Below are 18,350 nucleotides of genomic sequence, written 5' to 3' on the forward strand. Positions count from 1 at the left end.
CGACGGCAGCGGTTACTGGAAACGGCCACACCACGTCCCCCACTACCGCACCGGATCCGGGAAAAACATTGATGTGACCATACGAAACGGCAGCAGGAGCCGGCCGTCAGACCGGTCAAGTCGAGCGCAGGGCCCGAGGCGGCGGAGACTCCGGCGCGCCCAAGCCGGAGCCGGACATAAAAATCAATCCGGCCCCAAACTCTTGTAGCAAGACGGAGGCATCATCAAGCCGCAAAAGCGAAAGAAACGTCCGGCTAGAGCAAGCCGGACAAAGCGAGCCGGATGAGGGCGCAGTCGGCTGAATGAAAATTCTCAGTCGACCCCTCCAGGAGCTGCCAGATACATACGAGGGATAACTAGAAGCCAGGAAAACCTGCCTAGGTCCTTCTTAACGCAGGACCTTGCCAGTTCGGGGGCTAATGTCGGGGGGGAAGACCCCGGGTAGGTAAATGGACACGGAGCAGCCGGCTTGAGGTTGGCCGGCTCGCGGCAAAGGCCGGCTGAGGAGCAGCCGGCTGGAGCCGTGGCCGGCTGCCTCGGGAGCCGGCTGGCTCTAAGTCCTAGTCGGCCTGGCTGCGGCCTTCAACGTTGTAGCTGGGCCGGCTTCTACAAGCCATATCCAACTGGGGTTTGTACCCTAGACCGACTCGAGGCTGGCGAGTCTTGCACTAGAAGGAACTGGGTAGGTGGTCCGGGTTCGAAGGTCCACGCTGACCTCACCTCCCGTAAAGCGCGGGGCACTGTGGAGCAACAGTGTCACGCGGTGGACAGACCATCATGGCGTACGTCGGTCCGTACCGGCTACAGGGCATGATGGCGACAGGGACACCTCCTCGCCATACCGCTGACTCCGGCAGGCGGATGGGACGGGCCATGATGCCTCAACGGCTCCCTGACGTCAACGCCTCGGGAAGGAGCGGAAGCCGGAGCCGGCCATGCCGGCCACTAGACTATAGGGACTTCTATGTAAAGTGCCAGTGCCTATATAAGCTGGGCTACCCCCTCGTGCGGGGGACGATCGATCACTTCTTACTCATTCTAGTCTTAGCGCTGCCCTGTGAGAGAGACCTTCGTCTACCTTAGCCTCCCAGGAGCAGCCGGATACAGCTCTAGGAGCACCATTGTACTGTGTGATCACCATATACACTCATAGCAGGAGTAGAGGTGTTACCTCCACAGGAGGGCCTCGAACCTGGGTACGTCGACCGTGTCACTCGTCCCCATACCCGCATCCGGATACCACCGCGAGACCACTTAGGAACCACTTCGATTAGCCACCCTATGGCATATGTCATGACGATACCACGACAAGGGTCTCTCTTGCTTCACCCGAAGTACCATATCTCCGACGTTAAAGCTTCGGTTGCGTATTCGTCGGCTGTGATAATTCCTTAACGCATGTTGGTACACCGTGGTTCTGGCCAAAGAAATGTCTCGAGCTTCGTCAAGGAGGTCTACAGCGTCTTGTAGTGCGATGTTGGAAGAAGATTCTGTGTATGCTGTTACTCGAGGGGCTTCGAACCGAACGTCGGCTGGTAGAACTGCTTCGGCTCCATGTACCAAGAAGAATGGGGTGTATTGAGTCGACATGTTAGGTGTGGTACGCAAGGTCCAAAGTACAGATGGTAACTCTTCGACCCAGGCTCCGGCCGCTCCCGTAAGGCGTTCCTTGATGCCATCCCCTATTAGACCGTTGATCCTTTCCACCTGGCCGTTGGTCTGTGGGTGAGCCACTGATGCAAACTTTAGTTTGATACCTCCATCATCACAAAATTTCTGAAACTCTTTGGAGTCGAAGTTAGTCCCGTTGTCTGTGACGATACTGTGAGGCATGCCGAATCGACAAGTTATTCCCCTGAAGAATTGAACTGCTGTTTTTGCTGTCTGGTCTCGTACCGGTACTGCCTCGATCCACTTTGTGAATTTGTCGACTGCAACCAATAAGTACGTGTGTCCTCCAGGCGACGATCTTGGTTGTGGTCCAACTTGATCGAGCCCCCATTGAGCGAAAGGCCACGCCAGAGGTATTGTCATCAGGTATGTCGCAGGGGCATGCGGTTTTGGGGAAAACCGTTGACAGGGGTTGCACTTCATGACCAGATCTCGAGCATCCGATGCTGCTGTTGGCCAGTAAAATCCCGCCCTGAAGGCTTTTGCCACAAGGGCCCTGCTTCCTGCGTGGTGTCCGCAAGTTCCTTCGTGTATCTCGCGCAACAGTGCTTTTCCATCGTCAATGGCTATGCATCTTTGGAAAATGCCGGAAATGCTGCGCTTGTATAGTTCACCGTTTACTATGGTGAAGACTTTCGATCTTATGACGATTCGTTTCGCTTCTATTGGATCCTCTGGTAACTCCAGCCTCGTTAGATACGCTAGGAACGGCTTGGTCCATAGTGGTTCAAGGAGGAGGACTTGTCCAGCAGGAGAAGTTGGAGATTCTTCGGCAGCTCGCCGCGGGCTCGCTTCTGATTCGCCAGCCGACGATTTTGGCGGTGCCGACGCCTTTTCTTTTATCGATCGCTGAATGATCACTTCGTAAAACACTCCGTCTGGGATGGGGGAGCACATGGACCCGATGTTTGCCAAAGTGTCAGCTTCCTCATTGCTGGCTCTGCCGATATGTTTAAGCTCACACCCTTCAAATTTGGCTTCCATGTTCTGGTATAACTGTCGGTAGGCGATCATGTTTTCGCTGACCGCGTCACACAGGTTCATCGACTGTTGTACAACCAAATTCGAATATCCGTAGATTTCCAGGCGAGTTGCCCCGCATGCTTTGGCCATCTTCATCCCATGTAATAGCGCCTCATATTCTGCTTCGTTATTCGTCGGCAGGGGGAAATTCATACGGAGTATGTACTTCATCTTGTCTCCCTGTGGTGATATTAGTACCACCCGGCTCCTGCTCATGTGCTTCGTTTTGACCCGTCGAAGTACATTGTCCATGACCCCGACATGTCGGGTGCTGCCGGTGTTTGCGATTGGATCCAATCTGCCACGAAGTCTGGGAGGATTTGGGATTTTATCGCCGTCCGATTGACGTAAGTTATGTCGTGTGGTGCTATCTCGATTGCCCATTGAGACACCCGACCCGTGGCTTCTGGGTTAGTAATTATGTTCTTCAATGGTGCTTCGCTTACGACGACAATCGGGTGCTCTGTGAAGTAGTGCCGCAGCTTGCGAGCTGACCTCCACACTGCGTATGCGAGCTTCTGATGATGGGGGTACCACTGTCTGGCAGGTGTGAGTACTTCACTGAGGTAGTAAACAGGCCTCTGCACGCCGTGAACTCTCCCTGCTTCCTCTCGTTCGACTACCAGCACGCTGCTAAAGACTTGGGCCGTTGCAGCTATATACATAAGCAGTGTTTCCTTCTCGCGGGGGGTTACGAGGACTGGGGATGTCGATAAGATTTTCTTCAGATTGTCGAAAGACTCCTGCGCCTCGTCTGTCCATTCGAATTTTTCTGACTTTTTCATCAAGTTGTAGAAGGGCAAAGCTTTTTCTCCCAGCTTGGCGATGAATCTGCTGAGCGCCGCCAACCGTCCTGCCAACTGCTGCACTTGGTGCAGATTCTTTGGCGGCTCCATGTCAAGGATAGCTTTGATCTTCGAAGGGTTAGCTTCTATTCCTCTTGCTGAGATGAAGTAGCCGAGTACTTGTCCCCCTGGCACCCCGAAGAAACATTTCTTCGGGTTCAGCTTGATCTTGTACTTGTCTAGGTTGTCGAAGGTTTCTCGTAAATCGTCAATGAGAGTGGCGGTGTGCTTTGTTTTTACCACAATATCGTCGATGTAAACTTCGATGTTCCTCCCGATCTGTTCTCCAAGGCAAGCTTGCATGCACCGTTGATAGGTTGCCCCTGCATTCTTTAATCCGAACGTCATGACGTTGTAACAGAAAACACCGTGTGGGGTGATGAACGCGGTTAATTCCTGATCCTCCTTTTTGAGCTTAATCTGGTTATATCCAGAGTATGCATCCAAGAAGGAGAGTCGATCGCACCCAGCTGTGGAGTCGACTATCTGGTCTATACGAGGCAGTGGGAAGTGGTCCTTCGGGCAGTGCTTATTAAGGCCGGTGTAGTCGATGTACATGCGGAGAGCGGTCGTGTCTTTCTTCCGCACCATAACGGGGTTGGCCACCCACTCAGATTCCTTGAGCTCTCGAATGAATCCTGCTTTGCGAAGTCGACTAACTTCTTCGCCAATTGCTCTTCTCTTCGGTTCAGAAAATCGGCGCATCGATTGTCTGACCTGGTTTAGCTGTCGGGTCAACATTGAGGGCGTGCTCAGCGAGTTCCCTGGGGATACCTGGCATGTCGGATGGTTCCCATGCAAATATCTCCCAGCGCTCACGGAGGAACTCGATGAGCACGCCTTCCTATGCGTCAGTAAGGTCTGTCGACGTGTTGACCGTCCTCTTCGGGTCAGTGGGATGCACCTGCAACTTCTTTGTCTCTTTTGCGGTGTCGAATTCGTTGGCCCTTACGTTTCGATTGTCGGCTGGTGGCTGTGCATGATCCGTGACGGCGTCGACAGTGTTGAGCTCTTCCTTCGCTCCGAACCGTGAGGCAATCTTCTGGAATTCTCTGTCGCAATTTTCTGAACGAGTGAAGCTTCCATGAACGGTTATTGTAGTCCCATTGTTGCCGGGCATCTTCAGCTTTAGATACGCGTAATGAGGCACGGCCATAAATTTGGCAAAGGCGGGCCTGCCGAGGATGACGTGGTACTGAGATTCCCAGTCGACTACTTCAAACTCGATTTTCTCCTTCCTGAAATTATTGGGTGTGCCAAAAACCACATCCAGTGATGTTTTGCCCAAGGAGTAAGCGGGTCGAGTCGGTATGATGCCATGGAATCCTGTATCGGACTCTCTCCGCATGTCGACTGTTAAACCCATCGCTTTCATCGTGTTAGCGAATAACAAGTTCAAGCCACTTCCTCCGTCCATGAATACTTTGCTCATATTGTACCCCCCGATCTGCGCCTCAAGGATAAGGGCTGCATGACCTGGTCGAGGGACGGCCTTCGGATGGTCTGTCCTGTCGAAGGAGGTGCTTTGCTCCGACCAGTCGATGAATTCGGGTGTATCAACCATAGCAACTTCTGCATACTTTACTTCTCGTGAGAATTTCTTGATTTCCCTTTTAGAAAGGCTAGTTTTATGGATCATGTTGACCTGCCCACACGGCTCTGGGAATGTTTCGGTTGGTACATACTTTTCCATCGGATCGTATGGCTCTGGTACATATGGCTCTGGCGAATAACTGTAAGACCTTGCCCTTTTCTCCATTACGTGGACTCTTGACATAGCTTCGGTTCTAAGATCATCACAGAACTGTCGAATCTCCAGGAAGTGTCGGCAGTTCCTTAACAGATGACTAGATTTCTCTCGACCATCCTTTGGATCAATATAAGAGTGGAGGTAGCATGGTGCCTCGAGTTGCTCCGTAGCCGATAGATACGGCGAACGGGTGCGACCGTGGATCGGTTGCATGTCCTGTTGTCCTCGCTCGGACTGGCGAGGGTGGGTCGCTGCACGTTCTTCCTTCTTGCTGTGCGAGTCCCTCCGTCTCTTCCTTCGTCCCATTGCGGGGTCGAAACTTCCTCGGCTGCCTCCTTGCGTGTTTCTTGGCGAGATTTCCAAGGTTGCTGCCGGAACGCCATCTACCGAGACTGAGGTCCTTGAGTCAGATGTACTTGTCCTGGGGAGGCGAAGAAAGCCTCCGGAGTCGACGATGAAGTGAACTCCTCCGAAAGTTGCGGTCATGCCGTCGCACGATTCTAAAGGGATCGAGCGTGGCGGCTCGAGATGTGGTACGAACTCAAAGGATCCGCAGCGAATCGGGTCTTTTGCATCTGATGGTGTTGGTGACTCGAGTACGAACGCTGCAGACGTGACTGGTATCGCCGATGACCTGCCTTGTGCCGGCAGATTTCCCACAGACGGCGCCAATTGTCGAGGGTGCTCCTCGGCAATGCCCTCCGATAGGGGCTTAGGGTTGATGGAATCCTGCAAGCTGACACGAGACATCGGTTCACAGACAAGCGGGGAGAGCGATTTACCCAGGTTCGGGGCCCTCGATGAGGTAAACCCTTACGTCCTGCCTGTCTGTTCTTGATTATGATGATAATAGGTTACAATGGGGTGCCGAATAGTTCGGCTGAGATCTCGTCGAGATGCTAAGCTCTACGGTGACCTAGCTCTAAGCTTCTGGTAGCTAAGATTGCTAAGATTGATTGTCCCCTCGGCAGCCCCTCTCCTGGCCTTTATATAGGAGGCCAGGTCTCAAGAGGTCTAGCAGAGTACGACTAGGTTTACGAGTAGCTTTAGATCTAATCTTTCCTTGTTCGGTACGCTTCTTCGTCTTGCTTGTCAAGGAATCTTCTGGTGCACCACCCGGATGGGCCGCCTTTCCTCCAAGTGTCTTCATAGGCCTTCAACTAGGAAATATAGGATAGGGCAACGCCGGTTACCCGAAGGGTAGTGCCCACGTCACCCTCTCTTCAGAAAAAGATGACTTCATGGCGTCAGCGATGTTAATGGTCGTGTCAGCGACTGCCTCCGCATTGACACGTAATCGCTGACTATGGACCCGAACATTCACAATGTTTGTCAATTTGTGTTCAAGGCTAGTTTAGTGTTTTATGAGAAAATTTGGGCAAAATGTGGTAGATTTCTGTTTCCAAAACCAAAACTGATACTGATCGGTAAATTTTGCTAGAAAAAATGGTGGTTTATGCTAACAACTCTAATTTTAGGGAAGAAAACACTAATTTTGGTTTGTGTATATTGGAATTTTATTATTTTCAATGTCTTTGTTTAGTGCTAAATGACGCTAGCAAATATAACTAGTAGGCCACGTATAATCACCCAGGTTCACATATTTTTCACATGCCACACGTCATATTGTCACCCGAAAAAGACTAACTTAGACAAACTGAAAATTGGTTGATTGAGAGATAGAGACGGATGGGATAAATGGAAGCCGACCTACATAGTTCTTTAATTTTAAATATTTAAAATTCGTATTTCAAGAAAAATCTGAAAATTAATCATAGAGGTAGCCAATGACATAAACTACAAACCTTTAAAAATATCAATATGAACTATTTTATATTGTAGGCTACAGAAAAATGACGAAGTCTGATAAATTATATAGTGTTGAAACATGCACTGTTCACTATAAAATTTTGTCAAATTTTATCATTTTGTGTACCTTAGAATACAAAGTAGTTTGTTCTAAGATTTGACACATTTGTATTACATATCAATGGCTACCTCTAAAATTTTCTGTGAGATTTTTTTAGAACTTTTAAATACTAATTTCATTTGTTTGAAAATAAAGTGACTCGATTATATACAAAAAAAAGTATTTAGATACATCTAAATTTAAACAAACCTGTGATATCTACTCTTGCCCCTCCATCTAGTTCTAAAGAACTATATGGAAGTGATATTTTGGCTCTTGGGTGCATATTATCTCTTTATTTAAAAAGATATATTTTATATTTTTAATATATTTTTGAATGTCAAAAAGTTTCTAATATTGCGTCCTTCTCGGTTGATCCGGTCTTCCTTGTAATCTGCCATTTGCTCGAACACGAAATGGCAACCATCTCTGAAATCTGAACCCATTCCTCCCTTGTCCAGAATGTTCCCTTCCATCCCTGCCACGGCCTCCCGCGTCCTCCTCCCCACCACCGCCGCCGTATCTCGCCCCGCCATGGCCGCCGCCACCGCAGCCTCCGCGACCCCGCCGCCATCGCAGCAGCCAGCACCCAAGGCGGTCCGGGTGGTGGTGAAGGGCCGCGTGCAGGGCGTCTTCTTCCGCGACTGGACGGTGGAGACGGCGCGGGCGCTCGGGCTCGCCGGCTGGGTCCGCAACCGCCGCGACGGCACCGTGGAGGCCCTCCTCTCCGGCGACCCCGCCAAGGTCGACGAGATGATCTCCCGCCGCCTACCAGTCGGGCCGCCCGCTGCTGCCGTCACCGCCGTGCTCCCCTCCCCCGCCGACCCGCTCGACCCCTCCGAGGGGTTCCAGCGCAAGCCCACGGCCTGATGAGGACTGTTTTCTGATGTGGTAAACCCCTAATTGTTTCGCTTTAATAATTTTTATTATCATGTTATTGAGCGAGATGTCAGCGTGTTGAGTGGTTTTGAATAGAACTATTGGAATCGGAATTCTAGTGCCAGGAATGCCGGAGGGCGAGTTTGGTATTTTATCGATGCACTCTGCTCCTGTGTGATCATGGGTTTTGGGGCATGATGAGGTGCTGTGTCCGATAAGCAAACATACTAGCTGCATGATTGTACTGACATTTTGCAGAGTTATACCATGAAACCCTATGTAACCAAACCGAAATTAGGTGTTAGTACAGATTTGTCTCTAATCATTTCTTACACACTTTTATTACTGGTTACACTTAATAGTTCATCGAACCTAAAATTGAAGAAAAAGTGTAGAAGCTTAAGTTATAATGGTAACCACCCAGTTGAGCTTGCGAGCTCGAACTGTTCAGAATTAGCTTAGCCCACCCTCATTCCACAGCCACGCTCCCCAAAACCCAAAAGGACAATCCTATCCAGCCATCTCCCCTGCCCTAGGCAGCCAACTGAAGCTCTAGAGTATATTCCTCAATCCAGCGAGATGTCAGCCTACTGAATCAAACTATTGGAATTGGAAATCATAGTTACAGGATCATGAGTTTGTCGTTTATTGAGCCACGCTGCTCCTGTGGTTTGCTGGTCATGGGGTTTTCAGCGTGATGAGATGTGTCTCATAAGCAAATATACTAGTCGCAGGTTCTTGCTGACATTAGCAGTGTTATATATAATGAAGCCTTGTGGGATAAAACTCAAAGTAGGCATTATAACAGATTTTGTCCCTAATCATTTTCTACAGTTCTGCCATTTGACACTAAAATTACTAGTTGATCCTAAAACTGGACAAAAAGATGCGCACGATCTTATTTTGAGCTCCACGAGATCGAACAGTTCATAATGATCTTAGCACACCCTCATTCCCCGATCTTCAGGACCCAAAGGAACAGCCCCCACTCCTCGGGCCTTGTCGGCCAACTGAAACTTTAGAAACTCAGATTTGAATATTCGGTGATCCATTAGTTCCATATCATAAGGCTGTGAGTTACCACATTTGCTTTCATTCACCTGGATTAAACTCCTACAGTGCAGTGTGTGTCTGTGCTTATCATATCAAAGACAGTGCTAAAAAAATTACTCGAGAGCATCAGTAGAAACAAAAGGGTGTTATGATTCTTTTATTTCAAGAAAATTTATACAGTGCTGCTGAGTTGTGATTTAAGAATTTTTTTTTTTCGAGAATACACCCTGGAAGGTGTATCGATCACATAGAAGAAGAGGCCAAGACGGCCGGTACAACACCCAAAGGGCACCACGATACAACACAACGCCACACAAGCACCATGATACAAACGCAACGCCACACGGTTGACAACAAAACCCGCTATAGCTAACCGGCAAGGACACGCCTTGCACCGCCACCCGCCAAGAATGGAGGGGGTGATGCACTAAGCCTCTAGGCCGCGTCACAACCGAAGGAAGGAACTTCAGCAGGCCGGCTCCAACTCCAAGAAGATCCAAGCCAACGCAACCGTCCACCCGTAAGCGCCTAAGGGTCGGCAAGAGAACGGCGGGACCGAACCAAACTGGAGGAGGCGACGACCAAGAAGCACCGTCGAAGGTGTACATAGCGCCCCGGAAGCCCACGCTCTAGGTGGCGGCCGACATCGACTCCAACAGGTGCACCGAGGACTCCACGAACCACCAAGACGACGCCTCCAAGGAGGGGAACGACGCAGCCGCGCCGCCGCCGCCCGATCCATAGACCGGATCTAGGGTTTCCCCTGTGGACGGGAAGGGGAAGGATGGACAGTGCCATGACGACGCCTCCAAGGAGGTGACGGCGCCCTCAGGCGTCGCCGTCGTCAGCAACACGCAAGGATTTCTCCCGGCCCTGCCATCGACCCCACACCTTCGGACACGTGCAGAAAGGAGCCGCCTTGGCCTCACCACCGATGAGAGGCGCGCCATGGCCATCAGCCAAGCAGGAGCAGCCGACAACCGCCCCACCAACACTGAAAACGGGGGCAGGACGATGGGGATCCGGCCCACCGCTGCCTGGCCGGCCGCCGGCACCACCACGGTGCCCAGCTACCGGCGCCACCAGGCACCACCGCGCTGGCCTGCTGCCAGAAGCCCAGCCCCGCAGGCCCGCCCAGGCCCAGATGGGTAGAGGCGGGCTTGGAGCTTGCAGCCATGGCAGCAGGGGCGCCTCCACCGCGAGGAGGGCGCGCCTCCGTCGACGTCGCCGTGCCGAGCTCGCCGCCGGACCTCCGCAGCACCTCGCCGCCGAGAACCGCCGCCGAAACTCGCGCCGCCGCCAGGGAGGAAGCTGCCACCGCGCGAGGGAGAGGGCCCCGCCGCCGCCGTCGCCGCCTGGGCTTCGCCCGGCGGGTCTTCCGGCGACGGCGAGGAGGAGGGGCGGACGGGGAGGGGGCTGGAGAGGCGGCGGCGGGATCTCCCCCCGTGTCGCCTAGGGTTGGGCGACGCGGGGGCCGTATCAATACCGACTCGGGATCTGAATGGAAGAAAAGAACGAAAGGCTTGTGATTTAAGAATTATGCTGCCAAGATCAGATGGTTTCTGACATTGACAGGTTTGTCAGATAAATTTGCCATCAGGCCATGCCCAATGCACTGCCCTAGAGCTACTGCCTCACACCTTTAACTAGGTTCGGGTGGTCCAAAGTAGGTTCGGATGAGGAGGCAGCCTCCTCTTCAAGAAGTGGGATCTTAAGCCCAAAAAGCATGCTTTTTGGAGAGAGAAGGGGATACATAGTGTCATATTTGTGGGGTCCCTTCTCTCTTTTTTCTAACTAAAGTTGTAGCTTCCATTGGAGAGATAAAATTAACCATGTTACTTCTGACAACTTTTTACATGAAGCGGCTAGTTGTGTATGCCACCATTGCTCATGCCCTCAGACACTTCCATATAACCTGAACAACCCTCATCCCGAGCTATTAACTTTAAGCATAGCGAGCAGAACTACAAATTTCTTGAAACCTGATATTAGCTCAACTAACTAGTGAATCAGCAACATTACTCTCTGTTCCTGTTCCTGATCTCCATACAAATCCTGAATTACATATGCATTTACCTCAATCTCCACAGATCTATCTACCTTCTTCTAGCTAGCTAGACCTGTACTAGATTGCATGTTGTTACTCACTCAAACATTTTCTTGCAGCTCCACCATGGACTTGTCATCCCCCTCCCCTGCCTTGTGGTGCTGCACGGGTTTGAACTTGTATTGCCTAGCGCATATCAGGTAGTACACCAGGTTCATGACCTGCAGCAGCGTTACAACCCAGTAGAAGTAGTCCAGCTTGCCATGGTTGATGTTGTCCGGCAGCCAGTTGGAGCCATCAGGGCTGGCGCTCCACCGGTGCACCACTGTGATGAGCAGTGTGCTCACGTAGCTCCCCAGCGAGATGGAGAGCCAGAAGAGCGCCGTCGCCGTGCTCCGCATGCTCTCTGGCGCCTGGTCGTACATGAACTCGAGGTGTCCCACCGAGTTGAACGCCTCCGCTATCCCGTGCAGGGCGTACTGTGGCACCAGCCAGTATGCGGACAGCGGGGCCGTCCCTGCATCTGTGGTCCCCCCAGCTGCCGCAGCCTCCCTACGGTGGCGCTCGACGAAGCCAGCGACGAGGGAAGCCGCCACGGAGATGGTGAATCCTATTCCCATGCGGTGGAGAAAGGAGATGCCGCGGTCGAGCCCCGTGTAGCGACGGGCCAGTGGGACGAGCGCACGGTCGTAGACGAAGAGGGTGATGAGCATGGGCAGCAAGGAGAAGACGGTCATCGACCCCGCAGGGATCTGGAAGGATGACAGGTGCGGCGCGACTCGGCGGTCCATGGTGCTGGCTTGCTGCAAGGAGAAGGTGCCCTGTTGCGACGACGCAGTGATCACAAGGATGCCTGCTGCCCAGATCGGTCCCATGCGGATTACTGATTTGAGTTCCTCTACTCGGTGCACCGTGCTCAGCCGCCACATGTTGGGGACAGCGGCTGGCGGCTGCTTTCCTGAAGTGGCCTCCGCCATGAGCAGGTCGCCATCAGTGATGATGGCAGCGCGGTCGAAGAAGCTGCATGACAGAGTCAAGTAACAAATCAATTTGTTTTGAGAATTCCATGCTCAAGGAGCTTGCATTTCACGAGAGGAAAAGCCAAAAGAGAAACAATGGCAGGAATGCTGCCATGGTTGCCTCCGGTGTACCGGCCCTTGCTGCTCTCCGACCGATGGGGGTGCAAGGTGACACCTACCGCTGTCTGCTAAAGCGGGATGCTGGAGGAGGAGAAATCAAACTGGTGCATGGAAGGCTAGTCCTGGTTGAATTTCACTTGAAACCTTTTAGATTTTTGTTGTTGTTGAGTGAAACCTTCCAGTTTGGAGGCTCCGGAGATGCTGTGAAAGTTTGTTCTGGGGAATAAACCCAAGTTGCAATTTCAAAGGGTTATCCCAATTAGAAGTAGGTAGTTTCAAACCTGATTTAGAAGTATTCACATGTCTGGATTTATCCCAACTGAATTGGAAGTTGCAGACTTGATTTGAACAAAAGAGGGTATCTGAATTTGAATGCGCTCCCCGGTTTGCTATTTGCTCAGCTTGGGAACTGCCAACCAAAAATAAGTTTGTCGATTCGGCCTGGAGTGGCTCCTTCATCTTTTTGGCAGCCTGGCTCCAGTGGAGAATGACTAGATCTTTCGGGACGAATTAAGGCCACGGTTCAGTTTTAGAATGGCTGTCAATTATTCTTTTTTGATGCTGGACACTGCTGCTAGAAATGGTCTTAAAGCAAAATAAAGATTTGCACCCTTGCTATTTGATTGGCGACTGCCGTGAGTTGTATGGGTGAGGCGGCTGGTCGATGTACCATAGATGAGAGCTTATATCAATTTTTTCTTTACTATCGAGCTTTCATGCCTGATAATATTAGACTGACTACCGTGCTTTACATCATTTCTTATCAGCATCAACCTTGGACAAGTCGTTGGAGATGGACTAAAAGATTGAAACACCCAGCATCGTGCAGTGTTTCCTGGGGTAAAGTTTGCTAGTATTAGTGTCTATGGACTTCAAGATTTGACACAAAATTAAGTGAAGAGTATAAGTTTATTGACAGTAAGTTACTGTGGTTAAGATGTAAGGTGTGGCTGTTTTGAAATAAGGAAAGTACGATGGCAGTATGGATTAGGGAAGATGGCGTGGAGTGTAGAGAACTAGTGTCATTAATTACATGCTCATCTTGGTAACTTGTAAGGGAAGAAAAAATGCCAAACCACGTAAAGGCCACCGAAATGGGATGTATGTTTAAGCTGCGATGGCCGATGCCGACTCGAAGTCTCAAAGTAATGGAGGTTTTGGGTACAAACGTGGGAAAACAATACTCGAACACGGCTTGTTTTTGAGCTAGAAAGTACTGAACTCAGATTGCAACTTCTGTGCCAGAATCCAGAGGAGGACATCGTCTCAGCTCAGCACGGGCAGCTGTATTTTTGGCAGCATTTTGGTGACATCGCCTTCTCATCTCCTACGTCCCGTTGTCCATAAATGATCTTCTTTTTTTTTTTTTTGCGGGTGTCCATAAATGATCTAAATGGACTATTAGGATATGCTTCGACTAGAGGAAATTCTATGGACCCAACCCAACAATTCCTTGTAGAAAAGAAACAGAAAATAGAGATAAGACACAGCACATACTTACCGGAGCTGGCTGGTGTGCACGAGCTTGCCGTACATGGAGATGGGCGCGTCCATCTCGTCGTTCTCGTACAGCCTCCCCGTCTCCCCGCCCGCCCTGTCCACCCGCCGCTTCCTGACGGCGGCGACGACCACCTGCGCGAGCCGCGTGAACGGTGACCCCACGGGCTGGAGCCGCCTGTACATCGGGTAGCCCGCGACGAACGCGGCGAGGGAGATGCCCATGCACACCGCCGGCACGCCGAGGCCCCAGCCCCAGCCGACGTTGTCCTGCACGTACACCACCGCCGTCACGGCCACCAGCATGGACGCGCCGTTGCAGAAGTAGTACCAGTTGAAGAAGCCCCAGGTGCGGGCGCGCTCCGCCGACTCGGACTCGTCGAACTGGTCGGCGCCGAACGCCACGATGCAGGGCCGGTACCCGCCGGCGCCCACCGAGTTCAGGAACAGGCAGACGTACAGCACCGCCAGCTGCCACGGCAGCGCCTGCTCGCACGTGCTGCCGCCGGCGATGGCGGTGTCGCACGGCGCGGGGCGAAACTGTGGCAGCGCGGCCGACACCGTCAGGAGCGCCATCCCCTGCCACAAGCGCCGCCACAGTTCAGCTCTATCTCTTTCGTTTGCTTCGGTTTGTATGTGTGTCAATGTGTGTACTTACGACTTGGTAGACGAGGGAGGCGCCGGCGATGGTCCAGAAGCGGCCGATGACGGCGTCAGCGAGGTAAGCCCCGATGAGGGGCGTCATGGCGGAGGTGCCGCCGAAGTTGGTGAGGGTGGTGGCGGCCTTGGCGAGCGGCATGTGCATCTGCTGGGTGAGGTAGATGAGCATGTTCGTGGAGAAGCCCACCACGGCGAGCTTCTCCGCCACCTCATTGGCTGCCGCGCGAGCAACAACACTAAGTTAAGCAAGCAAATAAATTCAAATGAATTTGCAAGAGAGTACTATGCCATTAATTTTCTTACCGAAGATGTAGGGCATTGTTCTTAGGCCGCCCTTCTTCTTGCTCTTTGTCCCATCCATGGCCGTCGCCTCAGCCGCCATTCTCTGATCTCGTGGTGGCGATGGTGTACGATTGCACGTGTTGCCACCGCTCACTGCTCCCTCTATGGCGAGTTCCTGAAACCAGCTGTAGGCTTCACATATTTATAGATAAGCTACCACTGCCAGCGCCCCATGTCACTCGTCGACTATAAGAAAAGCTTCCAAGTTTATTTACAAGGAAGAGGAATTGTCCGAGGTTGATTGCATTATTTATGTGCTCCACTAAATAAACGTACGGGTACTTCTGTCCCTGGCCAAATGCCGTTGCCAATCTCCTTTCGGCATGGTCCCTTTTCACATTTCCGAAAGAGAAACATGGTGAGTCCCGTGTCCATGTGACAAACACGGTGAGGGCCCTCGCGTCCCCCAAATGACGAATGGGGAAAATCGTGTTCCAGTTGCGTCCTTTAAAGCTAAATAGCGTTTTATTTTATGTCCGACGTTCCTGGTACATAGAGTCTCTACCGGGGACGCCGGACACAAAAACAGAGTCCGGACGCATGCATGCAGCCCCTACTCCCAACATGTCATTCTCTTTTCCCACACTTTCTCTCACCTACTTTTCCCACATAGGATGGTCCCCTCTATTAAAATGCATGTATCTGGACCCTGTTTGATGGACGCGGCTAGGAAGGGCCTCTTTTTTGTATAAACTTTTGGTCTCTTTTTGTCCGGCGCGGTCCCAAACATGTCCCAAATCGTTTGTGCCGGACGTTTTTTGAGGGACGCGACTGGAGATGCTCTTAGGGCATCATCAGCGGGCCGGCACAAACGATAGAGGGTGTTCAAACATGTCCGCCTGGACAAGGGCACGGCCTAGTGGCGTGACTTAAACGGGCGAGCGGCGCGAACCTGTTCGCCGGGATCCATTTGCAGCTAAAATTTGGAATGAAAATGCGGTCATGCGGATGCGTGCACTTTCCCTTCTTGTTCTCCACGGGTCCTTCTATCAGTGGCACATTTACACTCCCCACCTGCCGCTCTCATAAGAAACCATCGACATAGTGGCCAAATCCCTTGCGAGCGATAGAAGACGGATGTGCTGCTCACAAATCTCTTATCTCTATTTTATTTACTACACGTTTGCACTTTATTTCTATATGTATGCATAGTTGCAGGAGAATCCTTAACCCTGGCTTATTTCCATCCATTGAACACAACCCAATTAAGATTAAACTAGATAGGTCCGATAAACATAAAATAAAATCAACTAGCAAGTCTTGTAGACGTTTCCTTTACAACACTTTAGCATTGCTTTTTAAGGTTCGATTAAACCTAGGTCTTCTAGGGGAAAAGCTTATCATGCTACAATCCATAATTCGGATCGAAGGTATCAACCTACCTATCTACCCAAGAAAGTTCGAATTTCCCCAACTATTACTTAGTGGATTTGGAAACTCCAAATAGTCCTGTTGTGGGGGTCCTTGTTGAGAGTGTGCATCTAGAGGCTAGCTTGGTGTTGAACTAGCTCTTGATGTGGTTGGGAGCCTCCAAGTTGCATGGGGAGTCTTGCCCCAACCTTGTGTGAAGGTCAGATGCCTTTACCGGCCTTATGTAAGGGTACATTGCCCCTATGTGTGGTTTTGGTAATTAATGACAACCCCTATGGACTAATGTTTTCATTGAGTTTATATGAAGGAATATTCCATAGGTACTACTTGTACTCCATGTGTTGGATTCAAGTATGGATGCCATGAAGATAAAGGTATACCTTGTGTATTGGCATCAAGATCATCGGTATGAAGATATATATATGTGATATGATCAAGAAGAAGAAACGAAGATGGAGTTCTTATGTGGAACTCAATATTAGCCATGCTCTATCTTATGTGAGTATGAGAAGATACAAGGTTGAGTTGGGCAAGTTCAAGATGAGCATCTCAAGTGAATCACATGCTTGAAGCTTGCCATCCATTTGGTGATAATGGACTTGTGAAGATGTGCATCAATGGAGCTTTCCCATCATAGTGTATGGGGAGCATTTGTGAGTCTTCACGAAGCAACATTGGTCAAGTGAGGCATTCGGCTTGAGTGGAGCGTGAAGAGCTATCATCAAGATCAAGCGGGATGCGCAAGGCAAAGGTATGACCTTGATAGGTTTTCCTTTTACCGGTCTCAAGGTGGTTGTTGGGAGACCGGATTATAGGATAGATAGCCGCACTATTAAGAGGGGCTTTCGGTTGGGTAACTTGATCACATCGTCTTAGGGAGCTCAATCCTTTGCATACTTTGCATATCCGTATTGCTTCTTGGTGTTTCTCTGTGTGAGGTTCTTGAGCTTGTTGCTAGCTTTACAACAAGCCCAAGTTCATCGAAAACGGAATCCGCATGCATCTTCTATTGCGTTTTCGAGGTTGGGTGATTTTACTCGGTTATTCATGATATAAGGTTCTACCTTTTATATTCATGATAAAATCCCCTCCTATAGATTCTTGTGTTTTCACTTTCCATAGGATAGCATTTGTTGTTGTCTTCCAAACAAAACTGGTTTCATTCGAATCGGGATTCGGGAGCAAAAGTTATTAAAGAAAAGAGGAAAAGAGAAAAGAATAAAAAGAAAAGAAAGAAAAAAAAAGGAGGAGGAGCAGCCGGCCGGTCGGCCGGCCTGCCGGGCCCCGCGCCGGCCCACCCGGCCGAAACCGGCCCGGGCGCTTGTGCCATCCGGGGTGGGCTCCAGTGGCCTTTGGGCCCATGTCCGGTCACAGGCCCGGTGGCCGACCAGCCCACCCGCGGCCGCCCCGGCCGGACCGGCCTCCCGCCCGGCCGGGCCTTACGCGCCCCGCGCGGCCCACCTCCCCGCGCGCCCGTTGCTCTCCGCCGCCCGTGCGCTGCTGCCGCCCCGCCCGGCCAGTGGGCCGGCCCGACCGGGCGCCCAGCTGGGCTGGTCAGCGCCAGCTCCGGTCGGCCGGCCTGCCAGCCGGCTGGGGCACCTTTTTGGGCCGTTTTTCTTCCCCTTTTCATTTTTTTTCCCCCAACGGCTCTATTTTCCCCTTAGCTATAAATAGGCTTCTTCCACCTTGAGCCAAGTTAGTTCTTCCCATTCTCTCACCTCCATTGCTACTATTTGAAGAACTTGCTCTTCCTCTTGAATCCTCCAACCATTCTTGCTCATATTTGAGGATTTGTGAGAGTGGATCTAGATCTACACTTCCACCAAACCAATTCTTCTCTAAGTGAGGGAATCTCTTGGGATCTAGATCTTGGAGTCTTTGGTTGACTTTCCCCTTGTTCTTCCTCTCCAATCTCATCCTAGCATTCGTTGCTTTGGTGGGATTTGAGTGTGAAGGACTTGAACACCTCCGGTGTTCTTGCCTTGCATCATTGCATAGTGTTGAGCTCTCCACCACGATTTGTTCGAGTGAGAGACCGTGAGCTTGTTACTCTTGGAGGGTGACCTCCTAGTTGGCTTGGTGATTGGTGCTCCGGTGATCTCTTCAAGAAGATTGTGAAGAGGCCCGGGCTTCTCCTTCGTGGAGCTTGTGAAGTGGTTGTGGA

General features: G+C 51.2%; 2 protein-coding genes across 2 annotated transcripts; one reads left to right on the forward strand and one right to left on the reverse strand.

Annotated features, from left to right (window-relative positions):
- The first annotated feature begins 7,660 nt into the window (after window positions 1-7,660).
- On the forward strand, window positions 7,661-11,436 carry LOC124694817 (acylphosphatase-like). Its single transcript, XM_047228053.1, has 2 exons — window positions 7,661-8,089; window positions 11,297-11,436. The coding sequence occupies exon 1, from the start codon at window positions 7,661-7,663 to the stop codon at window positions 8,066-8,068; it is 408 nt and encodes a 135-aa protein (XP_047084009.1). The 3' UTR covers window positions 8,069-8,089; window positions 11,297-11,436.
- LOC124693599 (protein NRT1/ PTR FAMILY 3.1-like) lies at window positions 11,259-14,967 on the reverse strand. The gene is made up of 4 exons (XM_047227166.1): window positions 14,777-14,967; window positions 14,472-14,689; window positions 13,818-14,392; window positions 11,259-12,197 (listed from the first exon to the last, which is right to left on the reverse strand). Exons 1-4 carry the CDS (start codon window positions 14,853-14,855, stop codon window positions 11,279-11,281), a joined length of 1,791 nt encoding a protein of 596 aa, XP_047083122.1. The 5' UTR covers window positions 14,856-14,967; the 3' UTR covers window positions 11,259-11,278.
- Between the last annotated feature and the right edge of the window lie 3,383 nt (window positions 14,968-18,350).

Source organism: Lolium rigidum, chromosome 1 (genome assembly GCF_022539505.1).
Source record: "Lolium rigidum isolate FL_2022 chromosome 1, APGP_CSIRO_Lrig_0.1, whole genome shotgun sequence".
NCBI lineage: Eukaryota > Viridiplantae > Streptophyta > Magnoliopsida > Poales > Poaceae > Lolium > Lolium rigidum.

Excerpts from the sequence above, each read along its gene's own strand:
- LOC124694817 (XM_047228053.1), top strand. The coding sequence starts at position 7,661 with ATGTTCCCTTCCATCCCTGCCACGGCCTCCCGCGTCCTCCTCCCCACC.
- LOC124693599 (XM_047227166.1), bottom strand. The coding sequence starts at position 14,855 with ATGGCGGCTGAGGCGACGGCCATGGATGGGACAAAGAGCAAGAAGAAG. Across the intron at positions 14,690-14,776 it reads AACAATGCCCTACATCTTCG|CCAATGAGGTGGCGGAGAAG; the intron begins GTAAGAAAATTA and ends CTCGCGCGGCAG. Across the intron at positions 12,198-13,817 it reads GTGCACACCAGCCAGCTCCG|CTTCTTCGACCGCGCTGCCA; the intron begins GTAAGTATGTGC and ends TCTGTCATGCAG.